This window comes from Corythoichthys intestinalis, chromosome 20 (genome assembly GCF_030265065.1).
Source record: "Corythoichthys intestinalis isolate RoL2023-P3 chromosome 20, ASM3026506v1, whole genome shotgun sequence".
NCBI classification, from domain to species: domain Eukaryota; kingdom Metazoa; phylum Chordata; class Actinopteri; order Syngnathiformes; family Syngnathidae; genus Corythoichthys; species Corythoichthys intestinalis.
Window position 1 is genome coordinate 37,307,288 of NC_080414.1, and position 15,570 is coordinate 37,322,857.

At 38.4% G+C, this 15,570-nt stretch overlaps 1 protein-coding gene across 3 annotated transcripts in view; it reads right to left on the reverse strand.

The window, feature by feature from the left end:
• Positions 1 to 15,570, reverse strand: part of LOC130908933 (junctophilin-1-like) — a 112,554-nt gene that overhangs the window by 81,043 nt on the left and 15,941 nt on the right. For 2 of the 3 annotated variants that reach the window (XM_057824881.1, XM_057824882.1), the window contains one exon: positions 14,756 to 15,524. In XM_057824881.1, coding sequence (XP_057680864.1) covers positions 14,756 to 15,524 — 769 coding nt within the window. Of the gene's footprint in view, positions 1 to 14,751; positions 15,525 to 15,570 lie in introns of those variants that run through there. The other variant, XM_057824883.1, reaches the window with a different exon arrangement.

Genomic DNA, 15,570 nt, shown 5'->3' on the forward strand with positions numbered 1-15,570 from the left:
TGTTCAATAATACATGTTCTAACACCGACATCGTCTGTCATTTTGCATCTAGTTCTACATCTATATGATATCTACTGTAGCCGTATGTTTGTAGCAACTAGCAACTGGGCGTTGTTTGTAGCGGCTGTCAGCCGCAGTCAGGTATGATTGTTTTTTCATCTAGCGGCATGAGTTGAACATGATATTTACTCTCGGTCCGTTCCTCATTGCGTCCCAAATACCGTGCTGACTGGGTTTTACTTCCGCTTTGCCTGGTATAATTCAATAATCGGAATTTGGATATTTGTGAATCGTTCTCGAATCTTCCACGGCCGAATCGCGAATAATCTAAGAATCGGAAATTTCGCACGCCTCTAGTCAATATCAATACGAAGTCTATGCCATTCGATAAATATAAGAATATTCCACATATCGATGTGGGAAAGATCCAATCGAGACCTGTTTCAAAGGAGGAACCTTCCGAAAAACATAGAATAGAATAGAATAGAATAGAATAGAACTTTATTGTCAATTGTCAGCAACGAATGAACATTGTCAACAACGAAATTGTATGTGGCACTCCAGTATAAATACGTAGTAATATGTGTTTAATTAAAATAAAATATATAGGAAAATATGTACTCAAGGGCTATAAGTGAGTAATTATAGCTTGCTTAAGGCTCCTAATTGGACGATGCCTCTCTTGAAAGTTAAGACAACTGTAAAACAAATCTAGAATACAGCAACTCACCATTTATTTTATTATTATTATTATTATCATATTATTATTTATTTACAAGTCATAACACTTCACACAGGAATGAAAATATGTCATTTGTTGGTCTATTCCATTCATGCAACAATCTATAATACTTAAAGCTACTCACAATGTATTTTGGGGGTTAAACTAATTAGAGTCAACAATTTACAATGTATTCAATTGCTACAGCTCACATTACACTGACCCGTTCCGGTGTCTCAACATTTAGTGCTTACTTAGCTGAGGTCTCATGCTCCAGCTTTGTTTTGGGATGTATTTTCCACGTAAATTACTGCACACTAGTGTCCCGATCTTATACTCAACATTGGAATCGGTGCCCAATAAGGCTATTTTTGGAGTATTGGACAGTATCTGATTTGGTCATGAGATCAGGGTCGATCCAGTACTCGCAGTGGCGTTCCTAGCCTTCATGGTGCCCTGGGCGACAAGACACTTTAGCGACCTACCCCCCAAACACAATACTTGCTAAGAATGTTAAGATTTATTAATGCTATCAAACCAGTTGAAAGTGCACGACAAGAAATATGTGCAAGAGAATATTAATTTAACATCACAAACATGAATAAAATATTGCAGAAATACTAAAGAAAATGCATTGCCACATTGAGGTTAATGGGTAAAAAAAGACAACCTACTTTAGCTTGCTATAAAACATTGGCAGTTTTCTCCCAAAAACAAACTTGCGGTTAAAATGTGACACTTCAAACATGAAAAATTGCTGGTTAACAGCATTTGCAAATGGAAAAAAAAATAAAATAAAAAAACTATTACTGACACCACATGCAACGATGAAAAGGGCGTTTTTGCGGAGTGGAAAGCTTACGGTTAGCTGTTTGGCGAACGTACTTCCGGTGAAACTTTCAAAATAAAAACATGTCATGTTCATAATATACATAATGATTTCTGGAATTAATCCCACATACTTCAGAATTCAGACTTGACACTCAGAATAGCTTTAAAGTGACACCGTTTATTAAAAATCTGATTGACAATGAATAATTATTATAATATTATTATACATAGTAGTATAGTATAATATTAATGCTAGATTAAAAAAAAAATAAAAAAATTATGAATTGTTTTGAATCATGTTGGAAAGGCGAAGTCAGGGTTTACATTTCATTCTTTTATTTATTATCTTTTATTAATGCTGTCAGCATGTGACCACAGTGTTTATTTGTGATTTATTATTGTTATTTACGTGTTTATTTGTACTTTAATTAAGAATTTAAGTGTTCCAAAATGTGAATTAAAAGGCGTTAACAACATTTAATTGCTAAATTAGTAAATAAAAAAGAAACAAAAAAAATTATTAGATCAGTCGACTAATTGTAAAAACAGTAGTTGTTTGCATACTATCCTCATTCATAGATTGAAAACCTATAAATATTTGGGTGGTTTTAGTAAAGCAGACACTGTTTTTTCATCCGTGTGATTTTAACAAGGATCAGATCACATTTAATGGTGATTTTATGCAGAAATGTGACAAATTCCAAAAGGTTCATATAGTTTTACATACCACTGTATCACTGTGGCTTAGTTTAAAACTTAAAATATGATTTGTCACTTACAGCAGTGTCACCCGACAAAGGTAACACACTACTATTATGTAAGCATTTTAATTTCGTTTTGCCGCACTTTTCATTAAAGCTACCTTAAAAAAAATACATTTTATTCATGTTATTCAAGCAAATTGTTCTTTTTAGTGATTAATCAATAACTGATGCGTTGACCTGGGCCAGTGGTTTTGATTGTGGGGCCAGTGAACTTAAAAAGCCACTGGCCCTCTAATTTCCCCTGTTGATAGTTGCAATTCAAACTACTCACAAAACGTAAGTTATGTCTCTTAGCTACTGTACATTTTGTCACTTCATAAATGTAATTGTGCTTGTACATGCAAGTAAAATGTGTAAAATTCAGGTGGTTACAAAGTTTTGAATTTTTTTTCCCCAGGCTCTAAATTATTGGATGACTCCTCCTTCCTTCTTTCTTTCTCTATTTTATTTAAATTTTCAAAATATGCACTTGCACATACTTACTTAATGTAATGCATCTCACATTTGGGTGAGATGACAGTGAGAGACAGGGCGGCCTGCTATATCAGTGGTGTATATATATTCCTGGCTGGTGCTGATAAGTCAACTGAAGCCTTGCCTTATTTAGTCAGTACACACTGTGCCGACACACGCTACAAGGTTGTGTGTGCGCGTAAGATTGGATACAGACATGGTACGTTAAAACCGTTATTTGATGAGTACATTTGTCGTTTACACATTCCATTACTGTACACTACAAAGATGAGCTATGTTTTTTGTTAATTTATCTGTCATATAAACAGGTTACTTTAGTTAACGTTTTATACTTTTTATAGTTCGATATAAAGTTAGTAAGGTAACATTTCTCGAGTCTTTTATTTAGCTACAGTGACCCCTTCTGCATTAAGTGGTAAATATACATCACTGGAATTTGTAGAGTAGGTCAATTTTATTTTTAAAATGACATCGCAATGAAGATTTGATATCATCAATATCGTGACATGTCGGTCAGAAAGTAAAAGTACAAGCCTGCAGCCCTTGTGCACTTGTTGTCACAGTTAAGCACATCCGCTATGCTGAAAGTGACCTATAGATGTCCCTAAACAAGGATGCTTAGTATAAGACTAATTTGAATCGGTTATCGGTCTGCATTATACAAAATCTACAGTGGTATAAAAAAGTATCTGAACCTTTTGGAAGTCCTCACAATTGTGCATAAAATCACCATCAAATGTGACCTGATCTTTGTCAAAATCACACAGATGAAAAAACAGTGTCTGCTTTAACTAAAACCACCCAAACAATTGTAGGTTTTCATATTTTAATGGGGATAGTATGCAAACAATGACAGAAGGGGAAAAACTAAGTAAGCAAACCATCATATTTAATATTTTGTGCCCCCCCTACCCTCCTTTGGCAGCAATAACTTCAACCAGACGCTTCCTGTAGCTGCAGATCAGTCTGGCACATCGATCAGGACTAATCTTGGCCCATTCTTCTCTAGAAGACTGCTGTAGTTCTGTCAGATTCCTGGGATGTCTGGCATGAATCACTGTCTTCAGGTCATGCCACAGCATCTCAATGGGGTTCAAATCTGGACCTTTACTTTGCCATTCCAGAACGTGTATTTTCTTCTTCGTCTTCTTCTGAAGTTGATTTACTTCTGTTTTTTGGATCATTGTCTTGTTGCAGCGTCCATCTTCTATTTAGCTTCAACTGTCTGACAGACGGCTACACGTTTTACTGCAAATAAACATTTGACACCAATCTTGGCCATAGATTTACATATAGTTAATGTGTGCACAGAGATATTGGACTGTGCCAGTGATTTCTGTAAGTCTTTAGCAGACACTCTAGGGTTATTTTTTTAGCTCTCTGAGTATTCTGCGCTGAACTCTTGGCGTCATCATTGGTGGACGGCCATACCTTGGGAGAGAAGCAACAGTGCCAAACTCTATTTGTAGACAACTTCTATGACTGTTGATTGATGAACATCCAGACTTTTAGCAATGGTTTTTTATCCTTTCCCAGCTTTATACAAATCAACAATTCTTGATCGCAGGTCTTCAGACGGCTCTTTTGACCGAGCCATGATGCACATCAGACAATGCTTCTCATTAAGACATTTCTTACAAGGTGTGTGTTTTATAGTGGGCAGAGCAGCTTTAAACCACTCATCAGTGATCGGGCACACGCCTGACTTAAAATATTTAGTGAAAATTGGTTTCAATTGCTCTTTAAGTCTCCTTATGCAGAGGGTTTACTTACTTATTTTCCCCCTTCTGTCATTGTTTGCATGCTATCCTTATTAAAATATGAAAACCTATAAATGTTTGGGTGGTTTTAGTTAAAGCAGACACTGTTTCTACGTCTGTGTGATGTTGACATGGATCAGATCGCATTTGATGGTGATTTTTTTGTAGAAATGTAAGAAATTCCAAAAGGTTCAGATACTTTTTCATACCACTGTAAGTACAGCAGTCTGTGAAGACCGTTTAAAAACCAACATTGATCAATTTGCATTTTCATTGTGTATGGAAATGCAAAGCTACATTTCCCTCGAAAGAAGCAATGAGAAATAACAGCACGTCATTAAATTCAATGACATTCAAGCTCATGGTTTTGAAACGAAACAAAAATGATCACAAAAAAAAAAAAAAAACTAAATAGCATGACTAGCAAGTCTTGAGACAACTGGAACAGTTACTGAAGAATTAATTATCACAGAACATGAACTTTTAACGCTAATTATAATTTTAGCGCTGCAGTGCATGCTGGGAGGCATGAAGTTTCAAAGCTACAATATTTTGGACTGTGAGACGGATGAAATCAACAGCATTCCTCACCTAAAATGGAAGGTTTTGAAATCATTTGGATTTATTAAGAAACATGAAAAGCTACACACATTTAGTGATGCCTAATAAAGTCTATCGATTTGCACATGGCTCAAAGATTCATGGTGGTTATTTGGTTGTATGATGTTATAAAATGGTCTAGAAGCCAAAGAGGTCAGTCAACAGTGCTGAGAATTCGATCGGCAAATTCTCAAAATCACGTGAAAATATGCCATCGGGACATCCCTAGTACTGTATGTTGTTTGTTTTTCCCATCAAATGATTAAAAAATACGTTATATCGTGGTATATCGCTCTCGTGATATAAAATAGCCCATACCGTAAAAAAGGATTTATGCCATATCACACACCACTGGAATGTTTCAATAAATTACTTGTTGTGGCCCAGTCAAATGTGTATACTGCACATAAGAGAATATTTGTGTGGAAGTAAAGTTTCTGTAGAAATCTACTTAAAGAGTTGGTGAGTGGAAAGCTCATTAATAGTAGCAAAGATATACTGCAACAAAATTCCTTTTGCCAATCTAACCTTTGGTTGACCACTTGGTGGTCAAAATAAGCCTTATATAAATATCATTCATGCTCTGGAGAACTGAGCTGCTGGTTAACCTTTCACCAGAGGCTGCAGAGCAAACAGTGCAATCAAATGGATGCTCATCCTGTTTCAGCATGGAGAGAGTTTTGGACCACATGTAATGTGACCACCCACCGACACTGTGCAGAGTATGAGTGTGACAAAATATCACAATGGTGATATATTATGATATTTTGTATCCTATAAGGTTATCGATATGCTCTTGCCAAGATTCGAGATATCGTTAAAAAAAAAACAACAACAAAAAACAAGTTGCTACCAAAATCTTCCACCAAAATAATGTCTCAGTTACTCAATGGATGCAATTGATGGCGCTCGACACGCAATCCATTTAGACTGGGAGGGGCGAATGAACACTTGTTCATTCGAATGCATGAAGGCTATTTTTAGACCGTGACGTCGCCATCGTAGCGTAGGAGTGGGACATTATTGACACGCCCTTACATGCAATCCATTTTATTTATGTTTGTTTTCTCCGGTAATCAATAAAAAAAAAGAACATGCCGATCAAACACTGCAGCTATGGAACTTGTAGAAACGACTCTAGACATTATGACATATCAAGGATGTTTTCTTCATACGTTTCCCGAAACCAAAAACTCGGAGGAAAAAATGTGAAGAATGGATCAACTTGCGCGGACGTCCAAAAGACCAGTTTAACGTCAGCAAGGTGAAGCCATTCACATTTCATATGCAGTAAACATTTTGGTGTGGGCCATGGTCCTTCTGAGGACGAAGAGGTAAGCCATTTTGATATTTTTACTTATTTTTTAGCGTGGCGTTTTGCCATGCTGCATCTGTCTGACAATGAATAGCCTGAAAAAAATTAAATTGCAGTCTGACTGCCACTGTTGTTACTTTTTCTGTTGTAAAGAAACAACTTTAGTAAGGGGGAAGTGTAAATCAATTAATAGAATTAAGATTTGATATCACAAAAAAAAATTGTGAAAAAGTGTACGTTGGCTGTCACCGAGTGGAATTTGCGATCGCTACACAAAAATAGCAATTTAAATTGCCACCCCAAAGCGGTCAGAGACGTAAGACAACCAGAGGATATAATATATAAGAAAGACAGGGTCACTCGTTCAGCTTTGACGGCCACGACAACAATGCAGGCCCCCTATTAATCGGCCCCACGTTCTGTGTCTCGTCAATATCATTATGAAGTCTGTGCACGGCTAGAAAGTTCTTAAAAGATAAATGTTAATATGAGTTATAATTATTTGACATTAAAACCCCTCTTAATGTTTTCGTTTAAATAAAATCCGTAAAATTTTAAACCAAAAAATTGACTAGTAGTTCGCCATTGTTGTTGACGTCGCAGGGTGGTGACGTCACATGCTTCTACAGTGTCACTCTTTAACTAGTAAGGTAGTGATTTAAATGCACCACAAGGTGTCAATTGCGAGTTTTAAATTAATTGGAGATTAAGCCAATGAGTGTGTTTTGTCCCTCGACTGATGCCGTAGTTTGTTTTTTAGTACGGGTCCTTTGTGGCTTATGTTTGTTTGTATGTTGTCTCCACAACATTCAAGACTCCTGATAATGGCTTCCAGCCTCATAGTTTGTATATTGTGACAAAATATTGCCATCCAGTGTATTTGTTGAGCTAAACGAGTTGTTTAAATAGAGTTTGACCAAAGTCTATTTACGTGTATTTTGCTTATCTATTTTGAATGTGAATTTGTGAATGCCAGTTCTCTTTGCATTGTTGTTTAACTGTGTGAGAATAAGGCCTCATTAACACAGATTGAAGCACTTTTGTTTTTGAGAACATTATTTTTTTGAGAGATATGAATATTATTTTTGTTGTATTTTCACTATATGATACTTATGTTTTTTGTGAAGGGGTTGCCAAAGCTTATGCCAATAAATGGCACGGTCCAAGCTACAAATTTGAATGCCTGTGTCCACTCTCCTTTCTCTACCTCACAGATCTCAATGTGCAAAATCAGGCGCCATTATAAGCTGTTGGGCACAAAATGATACGAATAGCCAGCAATCAAACTAAGTTTAATACATTTGTTCGTTTCCATGTCGCTTATTCACCGGGAAGCAAGCTTCAGGAGCAACATCTGCTAATTCTGATAGATCTAAGAACACCGGTAGGATGATTAACTATCTCGACATCTGCTTTTACGTGACAAAAATAAGGTAAGACGTCATTAGACGCCATTAAACATCTCGGTAGAGGCAAACTGCATCAACATTTTCGTGTGTTGTGATGCACGGCCCCGGGCTATCAGCAAAAATAATCAAACACAACAGCTCTGGACGCTTACCGTGAAGATCTGCAAACAGTTTTTAACATCAAACACTCTCCTGCTGTCGTCACTTGAGCAAGGGACTGCTGTCACTAACAAACTTGACACATTAACGCTACTCGTCTCATCCGGTCTTTCCTGTTCAGTTTGCTTTTGCTGTCCTTCTCATTAATGTTCCACTTTGGTTCAAATTGAAAGGGCAGAAGCGATGACATGTTTATGTAGGTAAAGAGTGACACTGTGGAAGTCCGGAAGCATACTGAGGTGACATCATCACCCTGCGACCTCACCAACAACAAGAGGGGTTTTAATATCAAATTAGTCTAACTCGTACTAACATTTATCTACTACATGTCTTTCTTTCCGTGGTACCCTTTAAGTAAAAAAAGTGAGTACTTCATTAGAGATAGACCGATTATCTCCCAGGCCGATTATCGGCACCGATATTTGGAAATTTTATGTACAGTGGTACCTTTATCTAAGAACGTCTCTACATACATTTACACACATATACAATAATCATCAAAGAACCTAAACTGCAAGCGTTTAAAATTTGAGTGTTAACAAATTAAAAAAAAAACAAAAAATACATGCAAGCACAGGGGGAACATGCGAACCCTGAATAAATGGCCTGATCTAAATTCAGAACGCCCCAGTGACGTGCTCAGCAATCGTTCTACCTGCCCTCCTTCCATCCGTAATATTTTCTGAGAAGATGATCAATCAATGGTCCGGCTGCATTCCACATTCCATGTGAATGACCTGGTCCAGTCACGGGGTCACGTGACCAGATCAATATGGGTGCATCCTCTGCCATGCAGCGTATAATGGGTCTTACATAACCTGCTTTCGGCGTCACAGTCTGTCACTGGCTGTCTTTCGTTTTTTGTTTTTTTTCTTCTGTACAAGCTCCCTCACAAATAAGCAGAAGTAAAACAACACGATTGTGATGAATAAATGAATAAATAAAGTCTTGTATTGAACTTTGCAGCTGCACTTGCACTGTAATTTGATCACTCACTACACTACAAATGGAGCTCGCTCGCTTGCTCGCTGCCATAAACACTCAGTATCAAATCCGAGGCTTGCTGCTGCTCCTGTTATGTGCCACACATCAGGTCACGCGTGTGCTACTGCTATATATTGTTATTCAATTCCACATTTATTTTTGTCTATTTTGATGGTCGTACTCCACACATCCCCCAAAAAAGTTGTCGCTGTTTGGGAAACAGTATGTGGTGTGGTGGTGCTGTTAAGCATGTTAAATCCGCATTATGTAATCCTCATCTTATATCCCTGAAATCTGCAGAATAATGTCTCCCTGAACTTGCCAAAGTGGAATTATATGCACAAAGACTGGTTGAGGCGGCAAAGTGCGGCTTGTTTTGTGTCTTTTGTTTTTAAATTTCAAACATAAATTAAGCATCAGCAGTGGGTAGGAACTCTGTTACATTTACTTGAGTTTTAGAAAAAAGTACCGTATTTCCCGCACTATAAGGCGTACCTAAAAGCCTCAAATTTTCACAAAAGCCAACAGTACGCCTTTATATATATATATATATATATATATATATATGAATCAATATTGAGTCGCAACAAGTCTCACAGCAACTTGGAGCGCAGCTTCATCTTTCATCTAATGGATGCATAACGTAACCCCACCCTCTACTGTAGCGTCAATAGCGTACCGAACGAATGCTATTTTTAGACCGTGACATCATCGACATCGTAACGCGGAATTAGGTAATTATGGACACGCCCTTGCATACAATCCATGTTATTTCTGCTTGTTTTCTCTGGTAATATTTCAAAAGGAACATGCCGAGTAAACACCGCTGCTATAGAACTTGTAGAAACGACTCTATACATTACGACATATGAAGGATGTTTTCTTCATATGTTTCTCGAAACAAAAAACTCGGAGGAAAAAATGTGAAGAATGGATAACCTTGCGCGGACGTCCAAAAGACCAGTTTAACGCCAGCAAGGTGAAGCCATTCACATTTGGTGTGCAGTAAAAACTTTGTTGGGGGCCATGTTCCTACAGAGGACGAAGAGGTAAGCCATTTTGATGTTTTTACTTATTTTTTAGCGTGGCGTTTTGCCGTGCTGTTTGTCTGACAATGAATGACCTGAAAAAAATCAAAATGGTATTTGACTGCCACTGTTGTTACCTTTTTCTGTTGTTAAAAAAGAACTTTAGTAAGGGGGAAGTGTAAATAAATTATAGAATTAAGATTTGTTATAAATGAAAAGATTTAAAGTGTTCGTTGGTTGTCACCGAGTAGCATTTGCGATCGCTACACAAAAATAGTGGTGTAAATTGCCCAAAAGAACAGCCAGAGACGTTAGACAACAAGAGGATTTAATATATAAGAAAAACAGGGCATATGGTGGTAAAGGATAGATTGTTGAGGAGAATGTCCTTGTCAGTGGCGCAAGGCAATGCACACAACAAAAATCTGTTGATAAAAAACACCGCTGGATCTCTTTTTCCCATCTTTTTCAGCCCTCAACACTCAAGCCATCTCTTTAACTGAACATTTGTATGTTCTTCCACATCTTTACCAGTGAATTCGGCACCAGGGACATCATTTTGGGACAGAATTTGTAGGTTTAACCGAGTAAACGTTTCGTTCGTACACTATTTCCACGCATTTACTATTAGGGACAAACGAGAGGTTGAACCGCCTAGCAACAATTGCTATCGTCATGAATATTAATGAGCAAAAGTGACGTGTTGCTTGCGGTACGCTATTCTATGCGCCTTATAATGCCGTGCGCCTTATATACAGTGCATCACAAAAGTGAGTACACCCCTCGCATTTCTGCAGATATTTAAGTATATCTTTTCATGGGACAATACTGACAAAATGACACTTTGACACAATGAAAAGTAGTCTGTGTGCAGCTTATGTAATAGAGTTCATTTATTTTCCCCTCAAAATAACTCAAAATATAGCCATTAATATCTAAACCCCAGGTAACAAAAGTGATTACACCCCTTAGAAACTACGTACATCCCTAAATGTCCAAATTAAGTACTGCTTGTCATTTTCCCTCCAAAATGTCATGTGACTCGTTACAGGAGTGCTTTCAGCATTGCTGCATAGATTGAAGAGGTGGGGGGGGGTCAGCCTGTTAGTGGTCAGACCATACGCCGCACTCAAAATCAAATTGGTGTGCATGGCTGTCACCCCAGGAGGAAGCCTCTTTTGAAGACGGTACACAAGAAAGCCCGCCCGTATTGCATTTGTAATTAGGTTTGGAGTTACAGTTTGTGGAGTTGTGTGTTAGCAATTGGCCAAGAGAATTGTAAATATGTTAGCATTCATAGCATTTAAGATCGTGGATTTTGTTAGGCAAATTAGGTTAATTTAATCTACTAAATTTACATATTGATCAGATTAGTTGGTCGTTTGAACACCAATTGTTTTGTGTCACGTGTTTTATTGTTAAAATGTGTGTCGTTTTGAACATACTGTAAGTCTACATATGTGTGATACAGCTCTGCAAATTGTCAAAGGTGAAGGAAGTCAAAAGCTTCAAAAAGCACAACTGCCTTGTTTGCTGTCTGTTACGCTGAGCGTGTCATATTACTAAAGTAAAGTAAAAAATAAGATACTGTGAGGTACAATAAGGTACTTTTTATGCGACAAAAAAAAAAAAACAAGACAACTGGAGATAAACTGGCGGACGAGACTCCGGCGTCGTAAAGTCAAAATCACGTAAGTCGAGTACGTGGTAACCCGGGTACTACCGGTATTTTGTCAATGAACACTTTTTTCACGACGATGACAAGACGATAATGAGACTAAAACACAACAATACAAATCACAGCTTTCATCTGATGAGAACGAGACAAAAATGTGCAATAGTCTCCTCCACATTTGCAGAATGTGTGACATTTTATGTGTAGTTAGCTTGCATCGTAGCATTGTCTGGTTGTGTCACTAGTGACGTGCTGCACCCCCCTGACTCACCAGTGTCGTCACTAGTCACTCCAGCTTGCACACGCAGTAAGATTTGCTTTCTTATCATGACCAGAGAGAATATACAATGTTGGTTTAGCCTTCAAAGGTCTGTGCTTACTGATTATCACCCTAAATGTAACTCGTAGCATTAGCATACAATTTGCGTTAACATTAGGCTAATGTTAACGGCAAGCCTCCTCCTAAACTCTCCGACTTTTTTTTTTTTTTTTACATACAGTTTGTATTCATTGAAAATAATGTGCTGTTCTCCTGCTGAGTCTGTATTATCACCAAGTTGTCGTTCTTGTAAACGCTACAATATGTGCTCATCTGTGTATGTTCATTTGAAATAGTTGGAAACTGTTATTTATTTATTTATTTACTTATTTTTGGAGCATTTTTTAAAAATTGTACAGACGAAAACATTTTTCGTAAACATCGAATAAAACTAGACCAAATTCGTTGAGTTTTGTCCACAAAAACTAGACGAAGACAAACACATTTTGAGATGACTAAAATATGACTGAGACTAATAAACATGTTTATTGAATAACACAAATAGAAAATAATAGCTCCAGAAGTGCCTGAATTTCCTAGACTCAGAAACATACCATTGAAAGTTGAATAAAAGGTTAAATAAATAGCTCTCTGGGAAAAAAGCGTTGTTCCCCCCCAAATTTTTTTTCAACATGTTACTGTCCCACCGTGCCACCTTCAGAATGCGAATTATTTTTAAACAACAATAACGTAGACAAACCGATATATCGGCCGGCCGATATAATTTTGCACTGAAATGTGTTTTGATGCTACTTTAAAAGCCAGAATATTGAGCCGTTTTTGCATAGCTCCAGAATACAATCCAAGATGGCTGCCATCGGTCCGAAATCCCTATCTCGTTATGTTTTCGCATGGATGTCATAATGATATTGACTGGACACATTCCCCAGACACTGCTCCATGCCTTCAAGTAGGGAGCTGTCCTACAATCCGCTTCAGTCGGTCGAAGTCGGTCGCAGTTATTCTCAAACACATACTGCGATCCAACGCCGGACTTAGGTTGAAAAATTACGAAAGCTGTACCACATACAAAAAGGAAGGATTGTCTCAGGAGTGATTGGTTTGAGGATTCAAGGTAATTATTATATTTTTCGTACCATGCATGCATTTTGAAACGTTGTGAAAAAAATCAATGGGAGAAATTAACCGCTACGGCATTGGCGTCATAATTCGCAATATTTACGTAAAATAAATGCTAACTGCCCGTTTTTTTGCTTTTAACCAAGAATCAAAACTGTTTTACGTCCATATCTATAAAGAATTTAGGGATTTAAGCATTTATTCCCAAAAATTTCAACGTAAAAAGCTCTTTGTGGCGATAAGGCGGGGCTTAAAGACTAGCAGCAAATTCGACATATTTACGTAAAATAAATGCTAACTGCCTAAGTTTTTTTTTTGCTTTTAACCAAGAATCGAGACTGTTTTACATCCATATCAATAAAGAATTCAGAGATTTAAGCATTTATCCACAAGAATTTTCAACGGAAAAGCTCTGCTTACATCAGGTGGCTGCTAGCTACATTCACCAACAAACTAGCATTGTACTTTGACATAATTACGTAAAATAAATGCTAACTGCGTACCATGCATGAATTTTGAAACGTTGTGAAAAAAATCAATGGGAGGAATTAACTGCTATGGACTAGCATCGTCCTTTGACATATTTACGTAAAATAAATGCTAAATACACGTTTTTTTTTTTTTTTTTTTTTGCTTTTAACCAATAATCCACACTGTTTTACGTCCACATCTATAAGAAATTCAGGGATTTAAGCATTTATTCCCCAAAATTTCAACATAAAAAGCTCTTTGTGGTGATAAGGCGGCGCCACAGTGGCTTAAAGACTAGCAGCACATTCGACATATTTACATAAAATAAATGCTAACTACCCGGTTCTTTGCTCTTTTAACAAAGAATCGAGAATGTTTTCCGTCCATATCTATAAAGAATTCAGGGATTTATGCATTTATTCACAAGAATTTTCAACGGAAAAAGCTCTTTGTGGTGACAAGGCGGCGCCACAGTGGCTTCAAGACTAGCAGCACATTCGACATGTTTACGTAAAATAAATGCTAACTGCCCGTTTTTTTTTGCTTTAAACTAAGAAACGAGAATGTTTTATGTCCATATCTATAAAGAATTTAGGGATTTACGCATTTATTCACAATAATTTTCAATATAAAAAGCTCTTTGTCTGTGTTTCCACTCAGTCAGCTTTGACAGAGATAGGCCCCCTATTAATCTGCTCCGCGCCCCGTGTCCCATCAATATATAATGAAGTCTATGGTTTTAGTCTCCCAAAACTCGCTCGTCATCGCCATGAAAAAAATGTTCGTCGGCGAAATATTTTCATCATCGTTGACGAAAACAACACTGTGTCGCTTTTTTAAATGCAAAGGTCATGTCTCATCCACCTGTTAAAGCACATATGCCACATCAGACACTTGGCAGGGGGCGCGACTCGCGTTATCGGGCACACGAGACGCCGTTGGCACAGTTGTGGATGGGAGCAGACAGTTCACACACACTGGCTATGAAAGATATGGGTAGAGAATAGAAACAGAACCTTTTGCTAGGATGATCAGAGAGGCTACACAAAAGCCGTTGATGGATAAAGGTCAAAAGTGTTGACAGCCCTCAACCGGGCCCGTATTACATGCTTCAAGAAGATTGTTTGTTAAATAAAAAAGTCAAACAAAATAAAGCGCACTCTACCTGGAAGCTGCTATTTCCACTTTACTCCTGGCAATAGCCGCTGCCCTCTGCGCCCCCTCAACAGCCCGATCCACCTTCTCTTTGGTTTTGGGGTTCTTCAGAGGAATCAGCTGCTTCCTTATTCCACGCACCAGCACATTATTTTTGTACTTCCCTTCTTCTTTGGTGCCATCTGGGAAAACCGTGCAGCCATAACCATGGCGCTTGTTGTTCAACCACTCTCCCTCATACTTCATTCCATTGGATCGCTCTGAAACGCCAAATCCGTTGCGCTTGTCGTTCTTCCATTCGCCCATGTAGCTCTCGGTGGTGGTGGCGTCCACGTGGTCCTCCAAAAGAAGATCCTCGTCTTGCAACTCGCCGTCACCGATGGATATGGTGGAGTTGGCGTCGCTGGAGCTGATGCGGCTCATGGTGGCGTCGCTACGCGCTGAACTACGCTTGCTAGAGATGGAGGTCCGAGAGTCGGACTTGCGCAACTGCCGCAGGCTCCCGAAGAGGGACCCGCGGCGGAAGAGGCCCTTCTTTTTGCCCGTCACCACCTCGCTGTCCGAGTGGAAGTTTAGGACGAAGCCGCCGCGGTTGCCCGTGGGGGTGTCCGCGGGGGAAGACAGGTCCTGAAGCACGGTGCCGTTGCTCTGCTCGGAGCGCAGGGAGGCCATGGACGTACGCAAGGGCGAGCGGATAACAGTCGCCATCCCATAAGGAACGCTTTGACGCACACCGTAGCCATGGCGCATTCCACCCATCCACTGGCCTTGATAGGTGCCTGAGGAGTAGATATAGAAATGGTTTACAAAACCTTTATTTTCACA